Genomic DNA, 13,603 nt, shown 5'->3' with positions numbered 1-13,603 from the left:
TGGTGTAGTAAAAGAATTAGGGAGAGACCAGATGGAAAATTGGGAAGGAGAAAAAAAACAGGGAAAGGTTTAGATAGCCGTGATGAATGTAAAGATAATCCTGTAGGCAAAACTGGAAATGAACACAGTGTACTCTGGAAACCCTAACTGGTAAGTAGCCATAACAAGCAGAATGCAAACTTCTTTCATTCATTTCTCTATATTCCCAGACATTTCCCCACTGGTTCTTTTCCAGTGTTTTATATTTGAATGTACCGTGCCTTTAGACTTTCCTTGGGTAGTGCTGAGGTAAGTCCTGTACTGTGTACTAACATTGATATGGAAACTTGATATAAATTACACAGAAAATCAGCATTTTTGTTTTGATGATCTGTAGCTGTGCATGTACATTTGCATTCAATCAGGTAGAACTGTCTTAGAGCTTTCAGTCTTATTCTCCTTCTGATTATTCATAGATAGTTATTGGAGTCAGAATTAACAAGGATGCTCCTTGGATGGAACATTCTTTTTTCAAGTGGAACCTTGAAGTATGTGTTATGATGGAAAGATGGGAAATGGATTTCCTTAGAGTTAGGAGGAAGGGTAAAGAGAATATGTTGTGTAAATACATTTGTATCTTGTGGGAATTTGATCAGAGCCAAGAAAATATGGGCCTCTACAGTATTTCTTTGCATATATTTTCTGCATCTTGTTTGCATATGCATTTTTCTCTTTGGTTATTTATCTGTACATCCAGACCTACTATATGAAATTTTATAGAGTATGGAGCTGTCTGACAGCAAAGCTTTTTTTGTTTTACTGAATGTTTTGTTGGTACATATGGTCTGACATGGATGAGCAGCCACAGCGAGATTTTGGAGTCTATTAAACTGGCTCATTAAAAAGATCAATCTGTTTCTGTAATAACACTGGGAACCATCAGTCACTAAAAGAGGGAAAAACTGACACCTGAGGAGAAAACACATTTTAGTAATTTGTTCATGACATGTCATGAACAAAAGAGTGCCCTATATTTTTGTTTACAACTTTGGGAGCTTAAATCTGTGATGATTGCTAATTTAATCTACTGAACAGTCATCATGTGTTTCAGGGATGTATTTTGGCAAATTTAACTTCTCATCCTTAAATATGATCGTCACTGGTTATGTTTTTTTTTTTTTTTTTTTTTTTTTTTACGCATTATTATTATTTACACAGAAATGAATACTCTGGGGAAGCCTATGAAATCATTTTTTTTTCCCTCTGTATGGAATAGGGAAATATATTTTACTTGCTTTTAAAAATAACTCTGTGGTGAGTCCCTGAACAACTGTACTGGATTTGTAGGTCTGTGCTAGAGTATCTTAGAACTCAAATTAGAAAAAGACAATTTTCATTTAAAAGTCGTACTATTTTTTTTTCTAAAATATCGAGGAAAGTAAATACAAGATTTTGATTTCTACTTTGTTAATATGTAAAAGTTTATTATTTATAGTAGAGCTTTACAGACCTCTAAATGAGAAGCTGAAGAAGGGGATATGAACCTTTTTCGGAACCTGTTAAATGAAATGACCACTTTCAAAGATAAAGACTAGAAGTTAAGCGCACTCTTTAAAACTAACCATGATGGTTTGTGAAGACACTTTCGTATGGAGTGAGGAAGGAAAGAGCAATTAATAAAAATTAATGTTTTAAAAAATACTTGCATTATGTTAATTATCATTGTTGTTATTGTGTTTTCACAGCTTTGATTTGCAGCTTTTTGTTATAATGGGTCTTTACTATTGTGTTCTGACCTGTAATGCTAATTTTCTGACTCAGAATTTTTTTTGCTTAAGATGTCAAACTGAATGATCAGTGGCTTTTTTAAGGGTAACACCGCCTCCCCATTCCACACACACTATTTCAAATAGTTGATGTTAAGTATTAATTCTATATATATATGTATCATCATTTTAATGTAATTATTCTTAAATTACTCACAATTTCACACATGTAGACTTTATTATAAAGGCCATGTAGTTGCAATAATATGTATTTCCTCCGATAATTAAACATTATTTTTAAAAAAGTTTAAAAATATACAACATCCAATTGTGTACAGTATGTAATACTTGATAATGATAATAAATCACTGTTATTGGTTTAAAAAAATAAAAATAAAATGTGCTATCAAAATAATAAAAAATAAAAATGAAAAAGACTTGCTTGAACTTTAGAATACATAATTTGTTGGCTGGGAGGGATCTTATGGATCCAACAGGCCAACCCCTTTTCTTTATGCTTGAGGGAAAACTAAGGCCCAAAGAATTTGCCTAAAGTCACAAAGTTTCTTAGTGGAGAAACCAGCATATCTGCATACTTGAAATCTTGCAGTTGCACAAAATACATTTTAATGTGCACAGTAAATAAGGAAATAAATAAGGAAAATAAATAAGGAAGGCTTAACTAAGAATTACAGGATTTCCCCCCCTTATTTTTTCTTATTTATTTCTTCTCTGTAAGTGTTCAAGTGGGTAAATGCAATAGTGTTATATTCTGGTGTTTTATAAATCTTTTTAATGATAGAGGAGCCACAGTCAGCCAGGTTTCCTGGCTTAATGAATAAGTTAGAAAACACTGAAGGTTGGAGGGTCAGAAGGCAGTCATTTTAAAACTGTGTTCATTGAATATATAAGATTTGTCAACACAGTACACACCAGCTGAACCTACCAGTTTTATTTTTTTCCTTGTTTGAAAAATGAATGCGGTTTCAGTATTTTTATCTTTCTAAAGAGACAAGGTAGATACACTTTACAAGGAATTGTAGGATTAATTGACTATACAAATAAGAATTAAATTTCTATTATCTACAACATTCAGTTTTCTATGAAGAATACAAGGAATTTATATTATTATATTCATTCATTCTAGTTTTGTTACATCTTTTATGTATTCTTCACTTTTAAGAAAAGAGTAATCATCACTGTAGAAATGATCTTTTAAAAAATATTTTCAATGTGAAGGCTTCTAGTGAAATAGCATTAAGTTACATTTACACGATAACAAAGCATTGTTGTAGAGGAAATTTTGGTCTCTACACTCTAGCCTCAACATGAACTTGCTAATCTCATTTGGGGCTCTCCTAGGATCTAGCCTTGTTAAATACTCTTTATGCCTAGTCTTTATTCAGACTGATGATTTCTGCTCTCTTCTGTACTTCTATGTCATAATTCTCCTTTTTAATGTCATGATTCTATTCATACTTCACAGGCTCTCAGATAATATATACTATTTAATATAGGATTCCTAATCATAAATAATATAATGGTTACTAAGCACTTAAGATGTGCCAGGCCCCTTGCTAAATAATTTACATACTAATATATAGCACTTATTTCTTAACGGTCCTATTGCATAATTTCAGTCATACAGATAATGTGATAATGTGTCTGAGGTCTTATGACTTCTAAGAAGCACCAATAGGACTCTGACCCTAGATTCTCTAACTCGAATGCCCATGCTTTTATAACTTATTTTATAACACCATCCTCTGAATGTCCCATCTTGAAAACAACGTGCTTTAAGTTATTGAATGCCAAATTTGTGTTAGACTCTTTCAGATAGTCCTCTTAGTAGCTCTGAGATAATCATCCCCAATTTGTGGACATTAACACTGAAGCTTATAGAGGTTAAATTTATATGTCGAGCAAATAGCTGAGCCAAAATTTGAACCAACTCCATAGCCCCTGCTCTTTAAAGTGTACATTCTGGAGTGATTTTTTTTTCTCATTTTGATCTTCCATACCACTTTTGTACTATTTGTATGATCTTCTGAGTTCAGGTCCTGTGAGATTATATTTCCAATTAAATTATGTTTTTACAGTAAAAGAGTTCTTGTCAGTACACTTCCAAAAAGAATGATAATCTTATGGAGAGTTTTGGGATTATGTCTTGCTCATCTTTGTATGTCTACTAAAGCTCAGGATACTGTGTTACACATAGTGGATATCTAAAACAAAACAAAATACCACACATAAGACAAAACAATCACCAAAAAACACTACTTCAGTCATCAAAGTTAAACTTGATGTAGTCATTTTCAGTATAATACCAAAAGGTCTCTACCTAAGAGTCATCCTTGCTTACTTTTTTGCTTTCTATCATTTTAAAAGATGCATCTCTGAGACACCCACAACAATGAAAATAGCCATCAGCAGCCCAGAAACAAAATGCCAAGATTAGTTTACTGACTAAAAAAACTGGAGGACTTCACTTAAAATGTGGAGGTGACAGACTAGAATAAGAAAGCACAGTTTCAGACAGTAGGGGCAATAGAAATTGACTGTGTCAGCAGTGGCCAAAAATTAGGAAAGGCAGGGGACAGCCAGTAACAGGCAGTCTAACTGTTGAGCAAATAGGAAGCTTCAGGAGACACGTGATGGAAGCATTCCACCTTCTTTTGGGGGAGGGAAAACTCAGATGGCTCTGTGAACCTTTCATATTATAATGAAGGTCCAGGAATCATATTTATATGTCTGAAGTGGCCAACATCCACCTGCATTTTATGTACTCCGGAAGGTATTAGCATGCTGCTCAGGAAGTTACCTCCCAGGTGGTTGTTTAGCCATGGAGAGACTGAAGGCATTTCTTTTCACATGGCCGAGTAGTGATGGTCCTGTGTCATTCAGCTCTCTATTCTTTCCCATCTAAGTAACTCACTTTCTTCAGGATAATAGCAAAACACTATGAGTTGTCATAAAGAATTAGGTTTGATTTTCTTTTTAAGGAGGCAGGGGAATTTAATATGTTTTGTTTCAGATATATTATTCAGTACCAGTAGAAAATTATGTAAAATTCTTATGTAAACTCACCTAGTTTCTAACAATGAAGAGAACTTTTACTGAATTGTTTTGAGAATGTGGTAAGAATGATTACCACCCCCCACCTTGATTCAGTGTCAAATCCTTCTATGGAAATCTTAATAAATTCCATGTGTTAAGAAAAGGAAGGAAGTTGTATTTAATATTAAGTTACTAATATTTTGAGGCTTTTAAAAATAGAATTGTTACCTCCTGATCTATATCCTTTAGGCATAGACATAAAATCTGCCCTCTCTTTCCCCCACAAAAGAGCGTTTTTAAAAATTTTGAGACACTGCCAGCATCTGAGTCACAGATCTGCCTGAGATGCTGACAGAGTGGGAAAGGCCAAGATATAGGGGTTCTGGGGCAAAGCAGAGGGACCTGTACCAGAGATGCTGAAGAGGCCAGCAATAGGGCTTGATTGGGAGAAGAAAGTTGTAGAATGACTTCCAAGTTTCTACTTGGGTAACTGGGTAGGAGGTGGCATAACTGACTGGTACAAGATGTACCAGAGAAAGATGAGGTCAGTTTGGACATGTTCTGTTTGAAATACTTTTGGTAACTTGGAGGAGTGAGTGCCTAAAGCACATATTTATTTGTAACATGACTGAGATTGGAATTTTGAAGTTTATTCCTTGCCTTTCTAAGGTTTATGATGGTGTACCAGTTTGCCTCCCCCTAAAACAATCTTTATAGTGGCATCCCTTCCACTTAAAAAATATTTTAATCTAGGAAAACAATTTATGCCTTGTCCTGTCATGTAGGAAATTGTTCTATTTATTGCCATGATCTTATTATAATGTTTTTTCATTCTTCCCCATTTTTGAATGTTATACTATTTTTTTTTTTTTTATAAATGTTACTTAGGGATTCTCAGTGCACAGTAGGCAATTATGATGAAGTATTTTATTTAGAGGAAAGTTCTTTAAAAAATATTTGTTTTCTTTCACAAATAGTCAGTTTACAGTCTCTGTTATTGAGGAACTGGGGAAAAAACAGCCTGAGATGGGGTAAAGTATACATTAGGGTTTTTTTAAACATGTATTTTTAATCAGTCCTATTTTACTGGGCAGGAAATTGAATCCCAAATGTTAACTTTCCCAGGTTATCTCAAGGTCACACAGTTGAGTCCTGAGTGGTCTTCTGTTTTTAAGACCATCAGACCCTGAGAGAGAAGCAATTGGGATCTAAATAGTGATGTGGTTAGATTATGTTCAGGAAAATTTCTACTGTTAGGGATATAGAATATCCTCGTGTTGATTTTAAACATACAAAAATTGCCTTCCAGAAATCCATGAGACATGACAGACTTCGTACTAGAATTAGAGTTATTTCATGAGTATGCAAGTATGGACAATGAATAGCATTTGTTAGTTTTGCCTCACACACTTTGAAAGGGCAACAAATAAACATACATATCTGGAATTTGCCTACGCAGATGAGGTTTAGATAGTTGTAGATGTTTATAAGAAGCAGACAGATAAATAGGAATTAAGTTGTTTTAGTTATCTTTCTGGATATACATCCTTTGAATAGACATGAGTAGATTTGAGGAAGCACCAGTGAGACCTTTCATAGTTTTTTCTGTGGGCATTTACACGATAACAAAGCATGGTTGTAGAGGACATTTTGATCTCTCTACGCTCCAGCCTCAACATGAACATTTTAATGTTTTACTATTAAAATATAACTAGCTCTCTGAGGTGATGAGCTTTATTGTTTCAGGAGCTAGCTGAGTGATGGGACCCAGGATAGGGCAATGAGGACCTGATGGAAATGACTGGATAGACTAGGGACCTAGCCCTACTTAGGATATTACTGCCCTTTTTTGGGGGGCGGGGGGGTGGCGGGGAGTGTCTTTTCATAACAATGAGTTATTGAAGTAATAGCACTGATCAGATAGCTGATCTTGAGGGTAAAGATAAGTAACATATCTAACCATTTTGAAAATTTTAAGAATTTTTTCAATGTTGTATGTGTTGTTGTCTTTGAACAAGGAGAGACGAAACCAGGTGAGATGGTTTGACACAACTGGGCCAGAGATGTTTCAATATTTAGGAATGCAACAGGGGCAGCAATAAGGTATTTAAAGGATAATTTCTATTTTTGCACAAAGAATTAGCTGTTGAGTAATAAACTGTTGAGAGCAAAGAACCTAGAAATCCTCTGTTGGCTAAAGTGGTTGACATAGACACAATTTGGCCAGAGGACTATCAGCCCTGTATGTTTCAATCTGTGTTGCCATGACATTTAGATGTAAATATAGGAAAACTGAATTACAGAGTTTTCCAACTAGAAGCAACCTCAGAAGTCATCTAGTCCAGTGGTTTTCAAACTTGATTTTAACAGCAGACTTTTTCCTTCAAAACAAAACCTAAGGTGGAACCCCAGTTTGTTAAACAGATAAGAATAGTAAGTGGGTTCCACTGGACCTTTAAATCTTGACTGGGGAGAAGTTCTTCATTGCCTGTAGAATCCCTTAAGCACCTCAGGTGGCAGTTTGAAAACCACTGATCTAGTACAACCCTTTCATTTTACAGATGAGCAAACTGAGGCCCAGAAAGGTTAAGTGGCTTGCCCAAGGTCACACAGCTAGTCACGAAGAGCCAGGACTAGATCTCAGATCTCTTGATTCCCAGTCCAGAGCTCTTTCCACTACACCACACTGCCAGTAAGGTAGGTGCTCTGTTAGCATTATGTTCATAGCTTCTAATAATCTTCAGTAGTTTCCAGCTAATTGATGCTGGTAATATGCATTGAATGTTGAAGTATATTCATAAATGTAGAGAATATAGAACTACAGATTAAAATCACATAGATGTACTCTTAGAAGATACATCAATATCTAGAATGTTTCCTTTCACTTTTAAAAATTATTTTAAAGCAATGCATTTAGGTAATGTCCAAGCTATAGTGGGTATTTTAGTCTAATATCAATGATCAGTACATATGGAGTCAGTATGCTTTCATGCAGACACATACTTTGATGGCAGCAGCATTGAGACTTTTGGCCACCACTCACACAGGGGCCATGTCCTGCTGTTATTTCCAGTGTTAGTCAGTCTGCTGTTTCTAGGACAGTGAATCTTTCTTCAGGATGTAGTGGGCATGTATTCATTTCACACTGAACTCTGCATGTTCCTTCAGTTCTTCGTGTGTTGTACCTTGCGTCTTTAACTCTTTTATCCTTCTCAATCTGGTGTGTGTAAATTGTCACTGGGGAGCTACCCAAGGGACATTAAGGATGGCTCATTGTAGAATCCGTTGGCCCTAATGATTTCTGTTGTCAATTCAGCTGCCACTCCAATTTCTCCAGTGTTATCAGACAAAAACTATCCTGGAAGCCAGCAAAGTAGAAAAGATGTCTTAAGACCTCTCTGCTGCTGGTACCAACCTAAAATCAAAAAGGCATGCAGAAATCTGCAGCTGCTGTGACTCAATAGAATTCTTATGGGGAAATTTTGCAGGGAAAATAGATGTTACTCCTCTAATGATAGAGTGCTGGTCTTGTGAGGAAAGCTAGCTACTGTGTAAAAAATTAGTTTGGGAGCTGTGATTCCAGTTAAAGTTGGATGTGGTTTGTTCCTATCTGACCGAGTATGTTAAGTTTGTCTTTAAAAATAAAGAACTATTCAGCCAAAAAACACTTCTTAAGCCCTAATTGGTTTTGAATATAGGAACAGTGATTAGTTATCAGGTCTCATTTATATAATGTATTCCTTCTGAAAGCCGAATTCAGAGTTCTGTGTATCACATGATCAAGTGCAGTCAGGATGTGCCTGTCCTACCCTGAGAATTGATGACTCTAGAGAGGTCACACGTGCTCTCTAGGCATGTGTTTTCTCAACTTTAAAGGGAAGTACCTAAATCCTTTTTTAGTCCCAGCTAGCTCTGTATGACTGCTGATTGATGTCTTCGTGACCCAAGGTTATGTCAGAGTCCCAGATATTGCATTGCTTTATCGTATTAGCTCATTTGATCAGCACTTTTCAATGGAACTTTCTGTGATGATGGAAATGTTCTATATGTGTGCAGTCCACCGCTGTAGCCACTAGCCCAGATGGCAATTGAGCATCAGAAATATGGTTGCCAGTATTGAAGAAATGAATTTTAAACTTTATTTCATTTTAATTAACTTACATTTACATTTAAACAGCAACACGTGGCTACTGTATTAGACAACACAGCTCTTAGAAGTTCTTTGACATGAATGATGCCAGGTTGGATAAATGGAATAGGTGTACCTTAAGAATTTGTCAAGAGAGTGATGCTATTCTACCTTGAACCTTCACCAAATACATTTAGTCTTAGGGTAATTTAGAAATCAAGTACTCAGTTTTGAATGAAAATTTTATCAACAGAGTGAGATTTGAGCTTCTTCTATTTTATACCTAAACACATGAGCTTCAACTGAAAAGATGTTTGCTGATTTGATGAGAGGTGAACCATTTTCTCTTGTGTGCAGTCCTGTGATCATTTAGGCCTTGACATGGATTTCAATGAATTTGCATAGATCTTCTGAGAAGCTGAGTTTACAGAGTTTCTGGCCAATAAAGAAATATTCTGTTTATATTACAAGTTCAAATGTGAGTATCTGAACTATGCTGGTTTCTGAGCACATTACAAATCAAACTCTTTTTCTCCCTCACTCCTTAGAACCAAAGAAAATGGCTTTGACAGAGAGCCTTTGCACTCAGAACATCCAAGCAAGCGACCATGCACTATTAGCCCAGGCCAGCGATACAGTCCAAATAACGGCTTATCCTACCAGCCCAATGGCCTGCCTCACCCCACCCCACCTCCACCTCAGCATTACCGTTTGGATGATATGGCCATTGCCCACCACTACAGGGACTCCTATCGACACCCCAGCCACAGGGACCTCAGGGACAGAAACAGACCTATGGGTAAGAATGAAGGATCTGTTTACTTCTTATGGAGTTGGATGCTTGAAGACTTGCATCATTACCTCTCAGTTTAACTCGAGGCTTGAAATTCGTGATGGGATAAAACTTCTTTTTCTTTACATTGCCTTCTTTATGGGAAAACTTGGTTAGTATTAATATGTTCTTTAATAGGTATGTTTTCTTTCTCTTAATTACTTGTATTCTTTATGACAGCATGTTAATTTTTTTTGGAAGGGGACATCTAAATTAATATAGTTCATTTTTTTAAATATGGGAGATTTCAGTTGTAATCTACTTGCCACACATATTTTTAGAAATCAGTTTCTTTTCTTTCATTGTATCCTTTATTTCAGAGAGACATAAAGTTCATTTTGATTTTTCTAGTCTCCATGATATTTCATATTTGAAAAATATGATGTAGCATGATGTCTGTTGCTTAGCTCAACAGATGTTCTTTGAGGAATGATTTAGTACTTTTTTTTTTAAACCTAGAACTGCCAGTGATTATATTTAGAATTGAAATTTTGTGTCAAAAGATCAGAATTCCAAAGAAGGAATGAATTTGAGTAAATATGTGTTCCATTTGCCTGTATTCATTCTTTCTTTGTATAAAACTATTGGAACTGAAGCATTTAGGAGACATTGCCTTCTAAGGAACAAATGAACACCATGAAAATGAGAGGGAAGATGAACAAGTAGATTTTCATGCACGATCAGTGGTTGAGGTCAAAGTATCAGCACTGTTCCTAGAGCTCCTTCAGTTCTTAATTTTTGGTGAGTCAAGCTATTTATACACCCACTGAGAGCAGTAGTCAACTCTCACCATCTTCTGTGTCTATGCCACCCACCATCAGGACTTCCTTTTACTTTGTAGCTAGTTATTGACGAACTTTCCTGACGTGAGTGATTTGTTGGGCCAAGGATGCTGGAAACAGTAGGGGGTAGAGTCCAACTGGAAAACCAGAACATAGAGTTGAGGATACAGAACTCTAGGAATAGGAAGCACAGCTGCTCAGTTAGTCCCTGCCTGAATAGTAGAAACAATGTTTTTTTTGTTTGTTTTGGTTTGGTTTGGTTTTTGGTTTTTTTTTGCCACAGGAAGAGGTAGCATAGTGAACAGCAATTTACAGTAGATTTCTAACTAGGTTACTAACGAATAGGAGTTGCCATATGTAAGGTATTTTTCCTTCCTACACAAAACCTTCTAAATGTTTAGAAAGCAGAAAGGGGTAGGGTGAGGTGAGGGGCAATTGAGGCCCTGGTTGTGATAGCAAAATAGTAGTCCTGCTTCCACACAGTAGTCCTTTCTATGTTTATATAGTGTGTCAGAGAATGGTTAAAGCATATAATTTGTTCTTTCTTAATAGCCAGTTTGTCTAATGTTCTCTCAGGCACCATTTCTGAAGAACTCTCAAAAGTGGTTATGTTATTTCTCAGGCCGAGTTGATTTTTTGACCCCAAGATCAAAAATGATAACAACCCCCTTCCAAGCAAAGGCCCTGACATTTGTTTATGACTTAATGCCCCAAAACTATGATTGCTCATTTTCAAGTAGAAGTGGAGTCACCAGGTAATTGTAAGACCATTTTAAGATATCCCATTTGTAGGTTCTAGGAAATGGCCTTTTTCTTAGGCAGCAAATGCTATTTTATGAAATATTAGTTATAGCACAATATGAAATAATCATCAAAGAAATAATTACGCTTATGTGCAATGATTATGTTTTCATCTAGTAATGTAAAATATCCCTTTATGAATTATGTCTGTACCTACCAGTTTTATGTGATTTTTTTCAGACCATGTTTCTTACCTTTTAATTATATTAGCTTATAAAACTTATAGTGCTAATTTCTATAAATATGTGCAACTACTTAACCATTTCTAAAGTCTGGCAGAGTTTAGTGTGTGTTAATATAAAATAAAATCTTGATGTATGAATAAAAAATGTTACATCAGACTGCCGTTTTGAAAATATAAAAATTGCCATAATGATATACTCAGTCTGGTATGATTTATAAATGCCTATTATATGTAGAGAGATATATTCACTAGAGACCTTTAATAAAATAACTTTACAAGCAGCCTTAGTTTACAAATAAACTCAGAGTTTTAGCCTACTTAGCTAAAACCTTCTAGGAGCAGTCTCCAACCTTATTGGCCGCAGGGACTGGTGCTCCTAAGAGAATCTAATGCTTGATGTTCTGAGGTGGAGCTGAGGCGGTGATGCTAGCACTGGGAGTGGCTGCAAATACAGATGAAGCTTTGCTCGCTGGCTCGCTGCTCACCTCGTGCTCTGCGGCCTGGTTCCTAACAGGCCACGGACCGGTACCAGTCTACAGCTCAGGGGTAAGGGAACCTTGTTCTAAAGCATAAGAACTAGTTAAGACTCAACATTAATGTCACACTTCCCACAAATTAAAATGTGCTTTGTAATGATCATAAGCTACTTTCTCCTAGTACATCCCCATGGTATTATAAATATAAATAAAAATTATGTGGTAATGAATATTTAAGTATCTGAAATAGAGAAATTAATAAATGTAAAGTTTTTGAGTTATTTTATTTTTTCTTTTTAAAGGTTTGATTCTAACAAATGACCTTCGGAGTTCAAAAGCCCCAAATGAGTCCTATATTTTTTTCACCGAGTACTTGGGCACAGACATGTTTCTAATGTAGTTGTTATTTTTTAAAAAATGAGGTGAAGCTTAGTAGTATTCTACAAATGCTGGAATCACATTAGCCACAGATATCCTGTTGCTCATTAATATTATTCCATGTGTTAGAGCTTATAATATTATTAGTTTAGACTGCTGAATTTTCAAACTTGAAATCTCTGGAGTTCTTGCTTCTTAAAGGCAAATGGGTAAGATGCTTCCATCCTGAAATTCAGTGCCACATATATATATATATAGCTTCTCTTTGCTTGCCTTCTGTGATGACTCATTTCAATGGTAGTGCTTTTTCTTTAAAATACAAGCAACAAATAAGTCAACAAAAATTACATATTTGCAAACATTTCAACTTGAAATAGTCACAACAAATAGCAATAACTAAATATTACATTTCTGCAATGTCTTTTCTATTATGCAAATTAAAACATATTTGCAATTCTACTTTTTTACCAATAGGTGGCATTGACAATGTTAACTTTTAAAATGTATCTCAGAATATGTTCTAATTGGACAAAGTGTTTTATATTTAGCTTTTTATTTAGTCTGAGAAAAAGCTGCCATATATTCATTTTTCATGGTTGATATTTGTTCATATTTCATGGTTTGCTGACAAGAGGCATGTGACTCACCATCTTTACTTCTCCAAATCAGCTAAAAGGAGGGATTTTTAACCAATCAGATTTCACAAAAAGTGTAATGCAGTGTCTCACAACTCTTACTGTCATTTAACTCTTACATAATGCCCTCAGAGAAGGACCGGACTCTAGGTATCAAGAACCCCAAACCATGCCAGTCTTAATTTGCTATTCAGAGTATCGAAACCAAAAAAAATAGTTTAAAATGGAAAATATTGCCATAGCCCAGTGCCTTTCCTTTACAGTAGAACCTAAGGTGTTTTATTCATAATGACTTTGTAAGATCAACCCATTTTCAGGTATCTGAGAGCCTTCTATCCTATTCTTTTAATGAGACACATTTATTTTCTGTTTTGAAGAGCATCCTTGATTAGCTGCTCATGTTCATTACATGTTGCTCATTTATGTGTCACTTTTTCACTGTGATGCTAAAGAACATTTATACTTATGGACAACAAATTAGTTTTTTTTTTGTTTTGTTTTTTTTTTTTTTTTAGTTTCTTGGTTTGGGTTTATGATATTTGTCCAAAATTATATCTGGTATATTGATTTTTTTTTTTCATAGA

At 35.3% G+C, this 13,603-nt stretch overlaps 1 protein-coding gene across 3 annotated transcripts in view; it reads left to right on the top strand.

Annotated features, from left to right (window-relative positions):
• Nucleotides 1-13,603, top strand: part of RUNX1T1 (RUNX1 translocation partner 1) — a 103,010-nt gene that overhangs the window by 58,276 nt on the left and 31,131 nt on the right. For all 3 annotated transcript variants that reach the window (XM_006906804.2, XM_025043329.1, XM_015585492.2), the window contains one exon: nucleotides 9,480-9,730. In XM_006906804.2, coding sequence (XP_006906866.1) covers nucleotides 9,480-9,730 — 251 coding nt within the window. The remainder of the gene's footprint in view (nucleotides 1-9,479; nucleotides 9,731-13,603) is intronic.

Source organism: Pteropus alecto, unplaced genomic scaffold (genome assembly GCF_000325575.1).
Source record: "Pteropus alecto unplaced genomic scaffold, ASM32557v1 scaffold51, whole genome shotgun sequence".
Classification (NCBI taxonomy): domain Eukaryota; kingdom Metazoa; phylum Chordata; class Mammalia; order Chiroptera; family Pteropodidae; genus Pteropus; species Pteropus alecto.
This window is presented reverse-complemented; position numbering and strand designations above follow the sequence as displayed.